We start from the raw sequence: 15,572 nt of genomic DNA, 5'->3' as shown, positions 1-15,572 counted from the left end.
AAAGTGGATTTTCGCGGCTGTAGGTTAGTAAATCGTTGTTCTTATTTTATTATGTTTTGCAATTTCAAAGTTGTGGATAGTTAGGGTTTGCGAATTTGTTTATAATATTCTGGTATGTTAGATTTAGGGAAAAATTATTTGTTTATTTGAGTTAAGCAAAGAATCTTTTGTTTATTCCTCTCTAGGGTTCACAGATTTTCCTCATTTCGCGGTTGGATTTCATAGTTGATTTCGCGGCTGGTTTTCAAAGTGATCTTCGCAGCTGTAGGTTGAAACCCCACCGCGAAATCAACTTTGAAATCCAATGGCGTCCATGAGAGGAAATTTGTGAAACCCTAGGAGAAATCGTATTAGAGAAAGGGGAAATCATATTATGTATTAGAGAAAAGAGAATGGGTGAAATTGTATCTCTTAAGAGAAATGAGGGAAAAATTAGTAAGTAGGATCTTATGAGTCTATGTGGAGGTGAGAGTTGTTTGGTGCTTATGTGGCGTCCACGTGGCACTTAACATACTTCTGTTAGTTAGAAGGGCAAGTATGACCCAATACTTTGACGAGAAGGGTACTTTTGAGTCAGAATATAGTTTAAGGGTACTATTTTTGATAGTTTAATGGTATTTTTGAGCCTTTTCGTAAAATTGAATTGAGAGACTGTTAGTGATTCATACAGACGAGAGGTTGCCAACGATTTATACAAATGAGAGGCCGACAACGATTTATACAAATCTGATGCTCCATAGCAAACATAAAATTTGCTATGAAACGCAATTATACAAACTATAACTATAGCATACAAATATATTTTTTATGTTTGCTTAATCTAAAATTTACTAAAAAAATCCAAAGTTTAAATTTCAAGAGATGTCCTAAAAAAAAAAAAGCTAAGGCAGATAGTATTATATTTGATATTGTATCAATAAGAGGATACAAGTATTGGAAAAATAATTATATGTGATCCCAATTTTTTTTTTTAAAGGTTGTAAATATTTCTTATGCGAGCAAGTTATGAAGCGTTTATATTCCCTGACTCACTATAAATATTATTTTAATTATATAATATAATTTTTTAATAAAATGCCAATAGAAAATAATATATTTATATAAATGTAAATTGTACTAAGCAATGTGATAGACTCGATTAAAAAAATATTAAGAATAAATCAATCCCAAATTATTATTATAAATAATTATTTTTAAATCAATTGAGTCATCCCGAAACACCCTCAAAATTTAGCTTGATTTGTAAATTAGCAGAAAGAAAAATATTGGGATATTTTTATTTTTTAGTGGAGAGAGAATTTCAAGTAACATCAAAGAAACTTCTACATATATATTTATTGTTAAATAATTACACTAGTTATTATTTTCTTTATTGGAATTATCCAAAATATCGAGGAATTTACTCTTTCTTCTCTATTCCACCGCAACAAACCTTATTCATTGCAGTTGCAGAGAGAGAGGAGAGAGAGAGATCGAAGATGTACGGATTCACGAGTTTGAGCACGGAGAGTGATGGAGGAATCAAAGGTGATATAGAGGAAGGAACCTTGTATCCAGGTCTTGGATATGGAGAGAATCAATTGCGTTGGGGTTTTATTCGTAAAGTTTATGGGATTCTCGCTGCTCAGATCCTTCTCACCACCCTTGTATCCGCCGTTACTGTACTTTATACGCCGATCAACGATCTCCTTCGTGGAAGTCCTGGCCTTCTTCTCTTCCTCATCTTCCTTCCTTTCGTTCGTAAGTAAACCTAGATCTGTTCATTTTTCGGTAATTTATTGCTTTGTGTATGTCCTGTATTTATTGGTCGCCGATCTGATTTCTGAATAGTTGACTTCTTAGACGTATAATGACCTGAAATTTGATGATTTTTTTTCCGTGATTTTGTATTGTGGATATTCATCTTTGTTTATTAATGCGTTGAATTGAGCGTATAAAGTTTATTTATGCTACAACTAGAGCGGAATTTGAGATCTATCGTTTCACGTTAGAATCATTTCTTGTGTATGTGTTTTGATTAATAGGAATTGTGCTATCTATTAGGAGGTTATCTTAGCTTCGCTTTATGTTCTATACACGGACAAGTTGACCTGGGCAGGTATGGAGCCAGGTAGGGTCGAAGAGTTCATCTGACCCCCTTGGAGGAAAATTTCATTGCTTAGACGTGGTTAAAATTATTTTATAAACATATAGTAGACGTTGAATCCAGGTAGAGTTATAATCTTTCTGGTTTTTGTTCGCTTGTGCATTAACTGTTGATATCTGTATTCTGAATTGTTGGACTTGTAGGTTACTCTTCACGTGGTGTTCAGTCAATGATACAAACTCAAATTTTGAGATTTTTGTGTTTTGTATTGTAGTTGCAGCCAGCGTAATTTCAGTTTTGCTAGTAAATCTGTCATTGTGTTGATCAACTCTAATGATTATGTTTGCACAGATAGTGCATCAATATTTTTCTCCTTTCAGAATTGTATATAATAAAGTTCATGAATAGCTGAGACAAGGGGGGTTACTTGAGGTTTACGGGCTTATGACGATTGGTGTGGTGTTAATAGTGTATACAGATCTGTTTGGAACTGCAGTACAAATTTGTAGTTAATGCATGGGTTTGATGCTTCGGGATTTGCTCGTATCAAATTGTCCAAAAGTTTATCGACCTGTTTGCACTTTCCTTTCCCTTTGTAGAAGCTAGACCAGTAATAATTTGTTTGTGTGCAGTGTTGTGGCCCTTGCACATATATCAGCAGAAGCATCCATTGAATTTTATTTTCCTTGGCCTTTTCACTGCTTCTTTGAGTCTCACAGTGGGTGTGACCTGTGCTAATACTGATGGTGAGTAGCTTCTCTGCTTTATGAAGCTTTCTATTTTTGGTGTTTGTTGAATGTCTTTATACTTCAACAGCTCTGATGATTCACTCATACTCATGCGCTTCAAAATTACAGGAAGAATTGTGCTTGAAGCCTTGCTCTTGACATCAGCTGTAGTTTCAGCTCTGACCGGTTACACATTCTGGGCTTCTAAGAAGGGCAAGGACTTCAGCTTCCTGGGTCCAATACTCTTTACTAGCCTCTTTGTACTTATCCTGACTGGATTTATGCAGGTTGGTGTAACCAGTCTTTCTGATCATCACCCTGTCCGAATTCGAGAAAATAGAAATTTTGTATGACCAATTTTGTAGCTCTAACTTATGAGGCTTTGTCCATTTGCAGATGTTCTTCCCTCTCGGATCTACAACTAGTGCTGTTTACAGTGCAATGAGTGCTATAATTTTCTGCGGATACATTATATATGACACAGACAACCTGATTAAGAGGTTTACATATGATGAATACATCTGGGCATCTGTCACTCTGTACCTGGATGTTCTGAACCTGTTCTTGACCATCCTGCGCATTCTGAGGCAGGGAGACAACTAAGTGTGTGGGCAATGTCACCTGATGTGCGTGTGATTGGAATATTTTTAAGATTTTTGCTTTGTTTGTCCATTAGTATGGCAGAAACATGGTTCTATTGATAGATATCTTTGCTATCTCCCTACTGGTATATTACTTGTAAGTAGCGCTTAACTTCCAGTGTTTTGATAATGTCAAGGCTAATTACCTGGAAATTCCATAATAAGTGTCATTGATGTTTACTGTAATCGACTCTGAGAAATGGGACAGCATTTACTGGCCTGACAGAGCTCAAACATAGCAATATATTCTTTAGCTTTGAATGCGTTGTGTACCCTATTCCTTCATGCTAAAAAGTTACATGATAGTGTAATTAAAATATTGAGGAGCCAGTTGCCTATGCACATGTTGACTGTCTAATAGCACTCACTTTGGTTATCCCCTTATTCTTGTTTCCAACTTGTTTGCCACCTATGATTTTTGGCTAAGAGTGTTCACATTCACCTTAGGTAAAGAATATGTTTCTCAAATGAAGGATAATTTATAACTCGTCCTGTAACTAAAGCTACTCTAAGCAAGAGATCCCTCAAACCATGGAGCTGAGTTTATCCCACACTTCCAAACCTCAAGAAGTAGACTTTTTCCACACTTAAAGTGGAGTGGCATGATCAATGAGAACTCATAAGCGGATCCCAACTTGCTTGGGATAGAGACGTAAATGTTCTATACAGGTTTTCATCCACAGTGCACCACAATGACAATTGACAAGGCATGATCATTTCGCATAAAAGTAAATCAAAGGAGTAGGTAGGTAGCACATCTTGAGACAAAGTTGACATATGAAGAGGGCTCAGGACCATGTAAGCAACTAAATATCAAACAAACAATTCGAAATAATTGGTAGTGATAAAAAATAAGATTCCTAGAGCAAAGGTACAGTTCATGAATTGCCCAAGGGCCATTAAATACATAGATTCCTAGAGGAAAGGTACTGAACAAAAATAAGATAGACATAATTGCAGGAGAATATATTTTGTTTTGAGCACCAAGCGAATTTTGAGATTCAAAAGCGCCAAACACATGGAAGTTCACATTTGAAATTCGGTGTACGATGCAGATCTCAGATCACAATACAAATTTAGTGTCAACATCGAGAATAGACCAAAGTAGCAGTTGGATACAGTTCTCTTAAATTCCAAAAAATAGAAATGATATATACATTATCCTTATAAAGTGCCATCAAATAAAATCCAGAATAACTACTGCTGCATCTCTATCGAATACTTGGAAAGTAAAACTATAATAGTAGCCGAGAGCAAGTAAACAACTTTAGAAGCACAATGAGCATACTATCATGATTTGGCAGCTTCTTCATCATCATCCTCACTATACCATGATAACTCTTCCTCATGTGCGTCCTCCGCAGCACTCAAACGTTTCCTCAAATCAGCTTTGTTCGGGCTCATTCTCTCGGGCACCTTGATCTCATCACCACTTGCAATATCTTCAATCTCATCCCACCCAAGGTCATCTCCCTCGTGCGAAGACACTTGGCTGGAAATAACTGAAAAATCACTGTTATCATTCTTACCTTCTGAACTCCCCTTATCATCAACCCTCCCTGCCAAAATTCCTTTCTCATCCCCGCCATCACTTGTTGTCTCCAAAGCTGTTTCTTTCTCGTCTTCTCTACTTACCGAACTCCTAGCCCTGTCATCAACCTGTAAACTATCCATTTTCTTCTCAACTTCTTCTTTCGCTACATTTTCACTTGCAACACCGTTGCTCCCTTCCGTATCCTCATTATCTTCATCGTCAACATCCCAACTCAGTTCCTCTTCTTCCTCACCCGAGATCGCCCTCTTCACAAGCCTTGCCCTTGCTTCATCAGCTTTCCTTACTCTATAAACCTTGTAAAAATACCTACTCCAGAAAGTCTCTTGATCAATCATACTCGGAACCACCTCGCTATAAATCTCATTTATTACACCATTTTCCTTCATCAAATCCTCAATTTCCCCATTCATCTCCTCTAATACAAATCCCAATTTCCACTCATTATAATCAATCATATCATCGGGTTCATCGCAATACGTTTTCGCATCACACTGGATCGCTCGAATTGTTGCATCAATTCTACTATAAGGTTTGGTATTCAAGTTCAAATTTTGCTCTAAACTACTACTTCTCCCTAAACTCCTACTGCTATTTTCAGATAATTCACTGTCAGAATCATTATCAAGGATCGACTCCTTACCATGAGCAATAATCTCCGATACAGTGGAGCCGATATTATCAATAGCTTGTCCAACCGATTCTAGCGATTCCTGTGCAACGGCGGCGCCTGATTCAAACCTAGCCGGCAAGTCCTTAACGGCTCGGCTAGCTACTTCACGGATTGTAGCGGTTTCAATTTTCAACCCGGAGCTGAATTCCTCGAAATCGCGGCGATAGTTTTGAACAACGGATTCCGATTTCGATGCTATGGTTCTGAACAAAGTTGAACCGAAAGTCCATGCGTTCGTTATGGCTGGAACATCATGGTTAGGGTTAGGGTTAGGGTTTGGAGATTCTGGTTGAGATTGAGAATATGATGGAGAAGTAGGGGCATCATCGGTATCGGAAAATTCTGGATCGTCGGCGAATACGGATTTGAAGAAATCCATTAGGAGAGAAATGGGAAAAGTTGAGTGCGATTTGATTTTATATTGCTGATGGATAAACGCTGTAGGGCCTATACCTTCGCCGGAAAATTCTCAACGGCGGCGGAGACGTACAGGAGATAATCTCCGATGGATTTATTTTTATTAAATAGACGGAAGATACAATTAAATCATTTCTAAAAATATAATAAGGAAATACTCCACCGACAAATTTAAACATTTATTTTTTTGATTGTAGTTTGAAAAAATCTAGAGTCACTTGATATTATATAGCATGCATAATTAGTTTAAATTTTTAGTGAATTAGTAAAATAGTAAATGAGTTAGGTATATATAGTATGCATAATTAGTTTATAATTATAGCGATTAGTAAAATAGTAAAATCCAATTTGGCATTTGGCACGAGCAAAACTGATATTACGGAATAATGAAGGGAGAATGTTTATAGTTCAAAATTGATAAAAATATTTGCTTTTTAAAGGTGGAAGAAGAAAAATAATTTTCATCAATTTTACCAATTAAGTGTATGTGTTCTGCGCGAATAATATAGCATATATAAAAAGAATAAATTGTTGTAGGTGTGTAATTAAGTTAAAAATTTTAAAAGAGTAACATAAAAATTTTAAGATAAAAAATGTATTTAAAAAGGAACATGATAATTCACCATCACACATTATATTGAAGAACAATAATATAAGACAACTACTTATAACAAATTAACAATAACATAATCTTTTATGATAAAGCATAACATTATAGGTAATATATATAAATTGATATACTTACCTTATATTTAACTCTTTTGTCTAATCTGACTTTCGTTAATAATAGTGTAAACATTTTTTAGAACAATTGGAAATAAAAATGATAGAATATAAAGAAATATATTATTATTTCACTGATTTTTTGGTATCTTTTATGATAGAGCATAACCTTTATGTTTTTAAATAACTAGTTAAGTGTATGTATTTTTCACGTATTTATTGTGTTAATTAATAATAAATGTATATAAAAGATAAATTATTGTGTTTAGGTTATATTATTAAGTACAAAACTTTTTTAAAAATAACATAAAAATTTTAAACATGATAACTCACCGGGACAAAACAATTAAGGAGCAAAATTAAATATAGTGAATAAATTTTCATCATTAATATCAAAAGTCAGAATTATATTAATATTGATATACGAAAACACACTCAAAATATAATGCAAAGAAAAAATGAACTATAATATATATATGAGCATGATAACAATCCCAATTAACAATAACATGAAGAGTTATGGCACACCAAAAAAAAAGGTCAACTTGAAAGTTTACCTATTGGAAAAAGCAAATATTGAAAAAAAGACCAATTGAGACTTGTGAGAATAGTATCTCCCTAAGTAGAATTCTTAAACGATTACATTGAAGTATTATTTTATTATTTGTTGAAATAAAAATATTTTAATTTATAGAAATTCAAAAAAAATTCTCCGAAAAATAATTAACTAAATATGGAAGAGATTATTTTCTTCAAGAAATTTTTTCCAGCAAAATAAAATAATCTAATTATGATTTTTTTTTTTTTAAAAAAACTTCTAAACTTGGAAAAAAAGAAGTCAAGAACTCCTAAACCAAAATTTTTTAATACAAAAATTCAATAATTGCATCGACAAAAGTAAATCTTTTTTTTTTTTGTTGGTGTGATTAGAGGCCTCACTTATCATTCATAGTGGATATGATCACAACTTTACTTTAATAATTAAAAATGCTATTTTATAAAGAGAAAATAGCCAATGTATCATTACTTTGTTGGTGGATGGCCAAAACATGCCACATTCACACAATGAACCAACTAAAACAATGGTAAAGAGGAAATGTATACTAAAATAGATCCCATTAATTATCTTTAAGAAGATTTTTAGTTTTGTATTAGTTGCAAATGGACAAATAGGTAAAGAGGAACAAAACTTTATGTGACAAATTACCTTTCTCATTTGTCCCTCTTTCTTCTCTTTATTTATGAGACTTTTCTCATTTCAACCCCTTTATCACCTCTACTTCTAGGGGTGGGGGGAATAAGGCTTAGCTCTATGAGTCACTGAAACGATAGCAGGAGTGCCCTTTTTCTATCAATAGAGGGAGCAAAAAACAGGTAAGGTCTTGGTACTTTATTTTATTAAGGGAAGATCCCTCTTGCTATACCTCTCGGTCACGGAAAACGTCTTAGGCCAGCTGCTGGAAAGAAAGAAAGTGAGGATAGTGGATACCACTAGGACAAAGAAGAAGATTGATAAACAGCAGAAATATAAGACTAGTCTCAGTCCATGAACATTTGATAATCTTTTCATCTATAAAGGTTGATTTTTCTCACAAGTCAATAGACTGCACAAAAAAATTCCACTCAATAGCTTATATTTAAGAAAATAGGTTTGATCATAAGTAAGTACATGACATTTCTTTCTAGACTAGGGAGATGATGTTATAGCAAGCAGCACCCTCACAGAGACATTTCCTTTAACTTCAAAGAATGAGAATGAATCACAAAAAAGCAAAAAAAGGTAATATGCTTAAGATTCCAAGTTAGCCAACCGAGACACCTTTTCTATTTCCTTCATAATCAGCTCCTTTTCTTCTTCAAATTGATCGTCTTCACCACCTGTGATAATGGAATAATTCAGAGAACTGATAAACATACTGATGCTAAATCTCAAGAGCAATTGTACCCTATATGCTTATATGTATTACCTTTTCCAAGGTTGTTTAGCAATGCCAATAACCCTTCATGGTTCTTTGCCAATATAAGTTTTATTTCTCGAGGCTTGTTTGGATTTGCAACAAACACCTGCAAGAGAATTGTATAGGCATGAGGACTGCATATACCTTAAATCTGTATGTGCAAACAGGGCATAAAAGAGCAACCAGCCAGGTGCATTAAGCGTTTGCTATATGTGAGTTAAAGAGAGGGCCAGACCACAGACATATGGATGCTTAATTACTGAAAGGAGAGAGAGATCATGAACACTTCGGATATCTTATTATAGCATGAACATTAATGGAATCAAATTCAATGAGGATTGACACTGCCACAAAATCCTCGAGAATTTGCAACCTCCCCATTGGATTTCTGAAACGTGTGTCCCAAATAGCAAATTCTTGAATTTGACTGTCTTTCATTGTTGTTGACGTTTGATTGAGACAAGTAAGAAATATCATATTTGAAGCACTCTTCTACACATGATGAAATATTGATGAGTCTGCTTATGTAACATGTAAGAGACAATAGAATTTCTGCATAGCAGGTGCATAATCATGGCTAAAAGAAATACTATGAAAACATTTGAGGGAAAAAGGACTTTAGGGTTCTAGGTTATGAGAGTCATGCACCTATTAATCATCCGATTCCATTTCGAGGTATTTAGGGATCTCCACAACTATGAGCTAAGTAATCTGCTTAGATCTTTTGCTACAAGTGGCACATGCTACATGAGATATTACTATGCAGATTTTCTGGTGATTCCATATGCAGAAAAAAGTTTCAGATTTTCAAGTTGGTAATTCCCACAGTTCCCAGAAAGTTAGCAAAATGATACCTTCCTCCCCTTTCCCCTCTTATCAGAAAGCAGGATATCTAAAGGTAAGACAATATTATCACCTTGAAAATATGGAAAGCAGAGATTTGGATGTTTTTGCTCGAGTCCTGCATGTGAAGAAAAATAAAATCATTTTTATATTGAACGAGAAAAAGAGAAACAAAACTATAAATCTCCACCTAAGTCCAACTAAAGCTAGTATAATGCATGAGGAAGTCCTGAGATGCAATTTGAGACCACTCTTAACACTCCAAAAAATTCATATTGTCCCCTGAATCTATTCCAGATAAGTACAGAACTGAGAATGGACTATGGAGTCACCTAGTGTTCCTTCATCAAGTACTGTCAACTACATACTTCTGCTGAAAGAGTCTGAGCATCCTACCCTTCTGGATGTCTTTCTATACCAAATGGGAGATAATGCATAACTTAACACCATCCTACACGTGTAACCCAATTTTGTGGTACATAAACTAATACCACTTACTTTTGAGAATGGACCTCTCAAAGGTTGTTGATACAACCAGGGATCGTCACACCCCAAAAGCTAGCTACTGAGGTGGGAGAGCCCAATGCTATATAAGCCCCACATCAGCTACTCATTAAACCAATGTGGGACTCAAGTCCCATACCTTGTAATAGGATCATAACAAACCACCACGCTCCGTATCTATAGTCCTTGACGGTTGTGCGCTAGACCATTTCTAGCCCCAGGACAACACTGCAGTACCGGTGTTACGATCCAAGGCACGACATGCACGAAGGGCGTTGGGTAGCTCTGATACCATTGGTATGACCCACGGAGAACCACACCCCAAAAGCTAGTTAAGGGACTTGAGTCCCGCATTGGTTTAATGGGGAGCTGATGTGGGGCTTATGTAGCCTTGGGATCTCCCACCTCAATAGCTAGCTTTTATGGCGTGGTTCTCCTGGATTGTATTAGTTGCTATGGCCCATGTGAAGAATTTGAGCAGTCAATTCAAATCCTTAAGAGGCAAGGTGGAGGTATAGATCTTTACAAACCCCTTTAGATGCCATTTTATACCGATGTGGCACACTATGTAACTCAACAGTTCCTACACTCACATACCAGTTATCCTCACCAATGAAACATTACTATGATGGAGCAAGCGAGAGACAACATGGAATACCTTCAGTAGATTCATCATAACTTTCAAATGGCTGACTTCTGCTATATAACGCTTCATAATAAGGGAGTTGGGAGGCTCCAGTAGAAATTCTGAGAGAAGCTAAACTTCATGAAACATTTATCAGCAGCGGAAGAGCCATAAGAACAATCAAAAGAAAGGACTATTAACAAGGGAACTAACCTTCAGAGATTGCCTTCTTGTCACGTAATTAGGAGAAGTTAAGAGTTTTTCATATTGCTCGAAGAACTGGAAGTAAAAGTCAATAGGTATCAAGAACAAAACTAACGTAAGACTGATCAGTGGATAAATAATGGTGACAATTCAGATGTGACAAACCTCACTATAGTTATTAGTCAGGTATTGAGACACAGCAGATTCATGTTTGGTGAGTAAATCCTGCAGAATTTCAAGATATGTTAAAAGCAGCATTCACAGAGAATGGTGCATAGCAAGCACAATCTTGAACTTCAAAAAATATGACCTTAAAGGTAGAAAATGCATCAGAAGCAACATCAAAGTTCGGCAACTCCACGAACTTGAAGAACAATCCAAAGCTGGGAGACTCCAAGATGTATCTAAAATAAGGTTCATAAAACTCATAAGAAAAATATAATCGGGGACGGGATTGGGGTGTAAAATACCAGATTCTTCAAGAAGTTAAGTAAATTTTGAGAATCTGGACCTAAAAGGTGAATCTATTCCAAGAAATAAAGTAACAATGAAAGACCTTGGCTAAACAATGGCAAAAATGAAAGAAGTTTCAAAAATCTGAAGAATCTGATAGTGGCAAAGAAGCTTTAAACACAATCAGGGTTAGGGAAGTGTGAATATCTTACTTTGCAAGACTTGGCAACTTTATGCATTCCCTAAGCATACCTCCGCAATGCGTAGCAATTTCCTTGTTGTCATAGCTGCTCGTGAAATCAGAATGTCTTAGTACCATGAACGTTAATACTATTCAGTGACAATATTTCACAACAAACTGTAGCTTATGTTTATTATATAAATTAGAAGGTTATCAAGAGTTACCTAACAAATAGAAGTTAAAAGGTTACTGAGAGCAGAACAGGAGGAACAGAGATGCTGGAGAGAGTTCTTTTTCAAGAACAGATCATAGGGTGTTCACATGTAAGCCAAATAAGGAACTTCTGACAGTGAAAGAATGTTATCCAAATCTAACTTGCCTGGATTCTATAAATACCAGTTGTTCAGGAATATTTTCAGTATATATTTGGTCATTATAGTTTGAGATCTTAAGTATACTTGTCTTACCTTTCAATAGAACCCAACTCTTAAAGGATAAGGGTTGATAATTCTTTTAATGAATCCTATTTGCTCAACTTTCATCTTCTTTGAAGACCTTCTAGTACCATGGTATTTTATATTTGTTTACAGGGGTTTAATTTGAATTGATAATTTTCTTGTTCTCACAGACTCCCTAGTTTAGCTGCTAAGAAAGCTAAAGATGCCACCAGAACACGTCAAAGGGAGATTTCGTAAAACAACTAAGAAAACCAAAACAAAAGGAAGGAAGAAATGTTATTGCTAGAGGAAAAGAACCTCTAATATCCGATGTCATATTTATTGTCAAAACAGGATAGATATGGTAAGGCCTTGTTATAAAGGATTCATGATACAAGTGTCGGTGGGGGGCCAGCAGCTTAGTGTCGATTTATCATATATGACAATTGAAACTTTTAAATTTCAAATACTAAATGGCCATATAAATGAGATGTAACAAACTAATTGAAAGGAAATGAACAAAGTTATATTAAATGGAATGACCTTTTTATCCCACTGAAAGACAATAGATTGTTTTCTGGTATGCTAATTCAGAAGTAGGAGCGTGAAAAAGACAATTTTAAGAGCGAGTTCTTCACTCTAAGAATATATATAACATGTGGAGCCAACGAAGTATTATATGTTTGAAATGACTTTCCCTATCTGCATATGGAAAGACAATTACTTCCCCTAATCCTATATAATCACATAATTCAATCAGTCAGGATGGACTAACAATACTATCATCTGTTAAACGAAACAGTGGTGCTAAGTTTTTACAGGTCTCCAGCACTTTCACCACCACCAGCCAGGGGGTTACCAAAATGGAAACACATACTATGGAGTCATCTTTACAACAAGAGAAATTGTTCTAAAAATAATTTCAATTATCTTCAAATCATGGTGGTTCTACCCTCTTCAGATGTGCATGTACAAAAAATTAGACTTGCTTACCAAACAACTAGGAAGTCCAGCAATTCCAAATGATTTTCCATGTATTGCACGCAACAATATGTGGAGTCAACTTTTTGCTTCAACATAATAGACCAACAATGGGCCAAATTTTTTCTAGCCTAAGCAAAAGTCATAATAATTAGTCATAGAATCTCAAACTAAATACAGTGTATTAAGTCTGATGAAAGATTGAATATCCTTTCAGATAAGATATAAAAGCATACTTCCCATCCCAATATAAGTAATTTGTGAATGAAGAGCGCAATAACATCTTCATTACAAACTTCAAGTGTTAGTTGTGCAACTTGATCTGGATTCGGCTCAACTTCTCCATCTCCAGCGAGCATAACTTTCATTGCCACAATATTTTTCTCAACTTCTTCCATAGCCTGTAAGAAAGGGATATTTGAAATAAACACTGTCATCCTTTGGAACAGATTCTAATGAACAAAAAAACAAGCAAGCAAGGAAAGATAGTTACCCTGTTAAGCCTTATTCTTAGTTTCGGTAAAGATATGGCACATAGGCCTAACTCAACCCCAAAACTAGCTCATGAGTGGAGGTTTGTCCAAGTCCATATAAGGAAACCAATTTCTCATCCCTCTACCGATGTGTGACTTCTTAACACTCCCCACATGCACAGACCTCAAATGGAGCGTGAACACTTATAAATGGGGCCTCAACAATGGTGAACAACAAATTGGAATGAGTCTGGCCCTAATACCTAATACCATGTAAAGATATGGCACCTGGGCCTAACTCAACCCCAAAAGCTAGCTCATGAGGGAAGATTTGTCCAAGTCCATATAAGAAGACCAATTTCCCACCCCTCTACCCATCTGGACTTCTTAACAAGTTCCAATGTTTAGGGACAGAAATGATTTTTTTCAACTTAGACAACTCTGATTAAAAAAAGAATATAAAACGAAACAAACAGATATGAAAGCTATAATTGTAAATCATGATCGAATCTATGGAAGCATTGCTTTATGCATTCCTCTTTAGTCTCGACTCTGGGGATAATTTTTTTTGCTATCTTTTTTAGAGAACCGCCTAAAGTTTAAACTAAAAAGGTGAAATAATTTTTCATTAACTCAGTTACTGTACTTGCTCTCTTAACCAACTTATTCATAGAAGAAAAACTGCTCCCTTTGTCCAGATTTTTGCTATTAATTCTATTTTATGATGAAAGATAGTAATGTGTAGCAGTGCAGTTAACTTTACTTAACCCTTGTCTAGTAATCTACATTAAATCCTCCGGTTCCTCCTCTCTCCATTAGTCCATATCACAGTTTCCAACTATCCAAATCATTTAACTAAGCTGAGCCTTGCTTGAACAAGTGGAAAGCATCTAATTAAGTTTTTATAATAGAAATTCTTATAATCCAACCGATAACAGTTCCTTCTTAGCACCCAAATCCATAACAAAATAGCAATTTCAGTTCAGTCCCAAAACCATCGATCAATTGTAATGCTCATTTCCTTCTAAAGCAATGAGAAATTTAAACCAGCATTAACTAATTCTCCACTCAATCACTTCTACTTATTTCACACCTATGAATTATGATCACTAAACTACATAACCACACGCCCACAAGGAGAAAAGTAGAACTCCCCATCCCTGCTATTCAGAAATAAATTAAAGATCAAACCATAGGCTCATTTCCATTTTCTTTTTTCTTTGTCTTGATTCTTAAGCAGGTTGGTAGTGCTTATATACAGCTGATCAATCTTACTAATAATCTAGTCGATACCCTTCATTCTTTTTTTCGACAAATTCAATAAAGCTTGTATCTTTTCCCAAAAGAAACACTAACCCACACGAACCAGTTCCCTAAACAATATGCCAAATCAGGTAAAACAAGAAAAAAATACGGTTGGTAGGTTTTCTTTCTTAGAAAAAAAAACAAAACAAACCCAGAAAACTCGGTTCCGTAAAGAATATGAAAAATCATACAATAGAGGTAAAGAATCAAATGGGTCCAAGAAAAGAACCTTCTCGAGGGCTTTAACTTCAGCAACAGTTATGGAATCAAGGGCATTAAAACTATCTTTGACAGTTTTAGCGAGTTCTGATGGAGTTTTAGGCCTTGAAGCCTTGAAGAAAGAGAAAGACATTGTCAACCAATTTCGATCAAACAACAATGCCCACTTTGAATTTGATCAAAAACCACAACCAAAACCCCTCTCTCTCTCTCTCTCTCTGGATTTTATATATACCTACTCAGGATTGGTTATGTTGTTTAAACAATGATTAATAATGGAAAGATTGTAATGTGGTGATTAATAATGAGGGTATGAAAAAGGGGAAATTTCAAAAATTATAAGATTTTTAGTCTAAAATACAATATGATCTTCTAATATTATAATAATATACAAAAGCTTTTCATATATTTTTTATAAAAGTATTTATAAACTTGAGATATAATATTATATACCTAATAGAAAATGTTATATAAACTATAAGAGATATTTATACATTTCATATACAATAATATATAATATTATATACTTCTTTCGGTAATAATATAATATTATATACTAAGTATTATAC

General features: G+C 35.0%; 3 protein-coding genes across 4 annotated transcripts in view; 1 reads left to right on the top strand and 2 right to left on the bottom strand.

Annotated features, from left to right (window-relative positions):
* The window catches only part of LOC125823682 (BI1-like protein), a 176,173-nt gene extending 172,457 nt beyond the window's left edge, over positions 1-3,716 (top strand). The window contains exons 2-5 of one of the 2 annotated variants that reach the window (XM_049503047.1): positions 1,479-1,740; positions 2,719-2,832; positions 2,944-3,101; positions 3,211-3,716. In XM_049503047.1, the coding sequence (XP_049359004.1) occupies positions 1,479-1,740; positions 2,719-2,832; positions 2,944-3,101; positions 3,211-3,417 (741 nt within the window). In that variant the 3' untranslated portion in view covers positions 3,418-3,716. Of the gene's footprint in view, positions 1-1,407; positions 1,741-2,718; positions 2,833-2,943; positions 3,102-3,210 lie in introns of those variants that run through there. The other variant, XM_049503046.1, reaches the window with a different exon arrangement.
* A 914-nt stretch (positions 3,717-4,630) lies between these two features.
* LOC125823704 (uncharacterized) lies at positions 4,631-6,168 on the bottom strand. Its single transcript, XM_049503071.1, has one exon. It carries the CDS (start codon positions 6,057-6,059, stop codon positions 4,746-4,748), a length of 1,314 nt encoding a protein of 437 aa, XP_049359028.1. The 5' UTR covers positions 6,060-6,168; the 3' UTR covers positions 4,631-4,745.
* Positions 6,169-8,364: 2,196 nt separating this feature from the next.
* On the bottom strand, positions 8,365-15,274 carry LOC125823699 (uncharacterized). Its single transcript, XM_049503067.1, has 11 exons — positions 15,014-15,274; positions 13,243-13,407; positions 13,019-13,137; positions 11,620-11,694; positions 11,265-11,358; positions 11,120-11,179; positions 10,964-11,029; positions 10,784-10,882; positions 9,695-9,739; positions 8,788-8,884; positions 8,365-8,698 (listed from the first exon to the last, which is right to left on the bottom strand). The coding sequence occupies exons 1-11, from the start codon at positions 15,134-15,136 to the stop codon at positions 8,610-8,612; spliced, it is 1,032 nt and encodes a 343-aa protein (XP_049359024.1). The 5' UTR covers positions 15,137-15,274; the 3' UTR covers positions 8,365-8,609.
* Between the last annotated feature and the right edge of the window lie 298 nt (positions 15,275-15,572).

This window comes from Solanum verrucosum, unplaced genomic scaffold (genome assembly GCF_900185275.1).
Source record: "Solanum verrucosum unplaced genomic scaffold, falcon-dt-bn FXZP01000093.1, whole genome shotgun sequence".
Taxonomy (NCBI): Eukaryota; Viridiplantae; Streptophyta; class Magnoliopsida; order Solanales; family Solanaceae; genus Solanum; species Solanum verrucosum.
The sequence above is the reverse complement of the archived record's forward strand: the minus strand, read 5'-3'. Positions and strand labels throughout refer to the sequence as shown.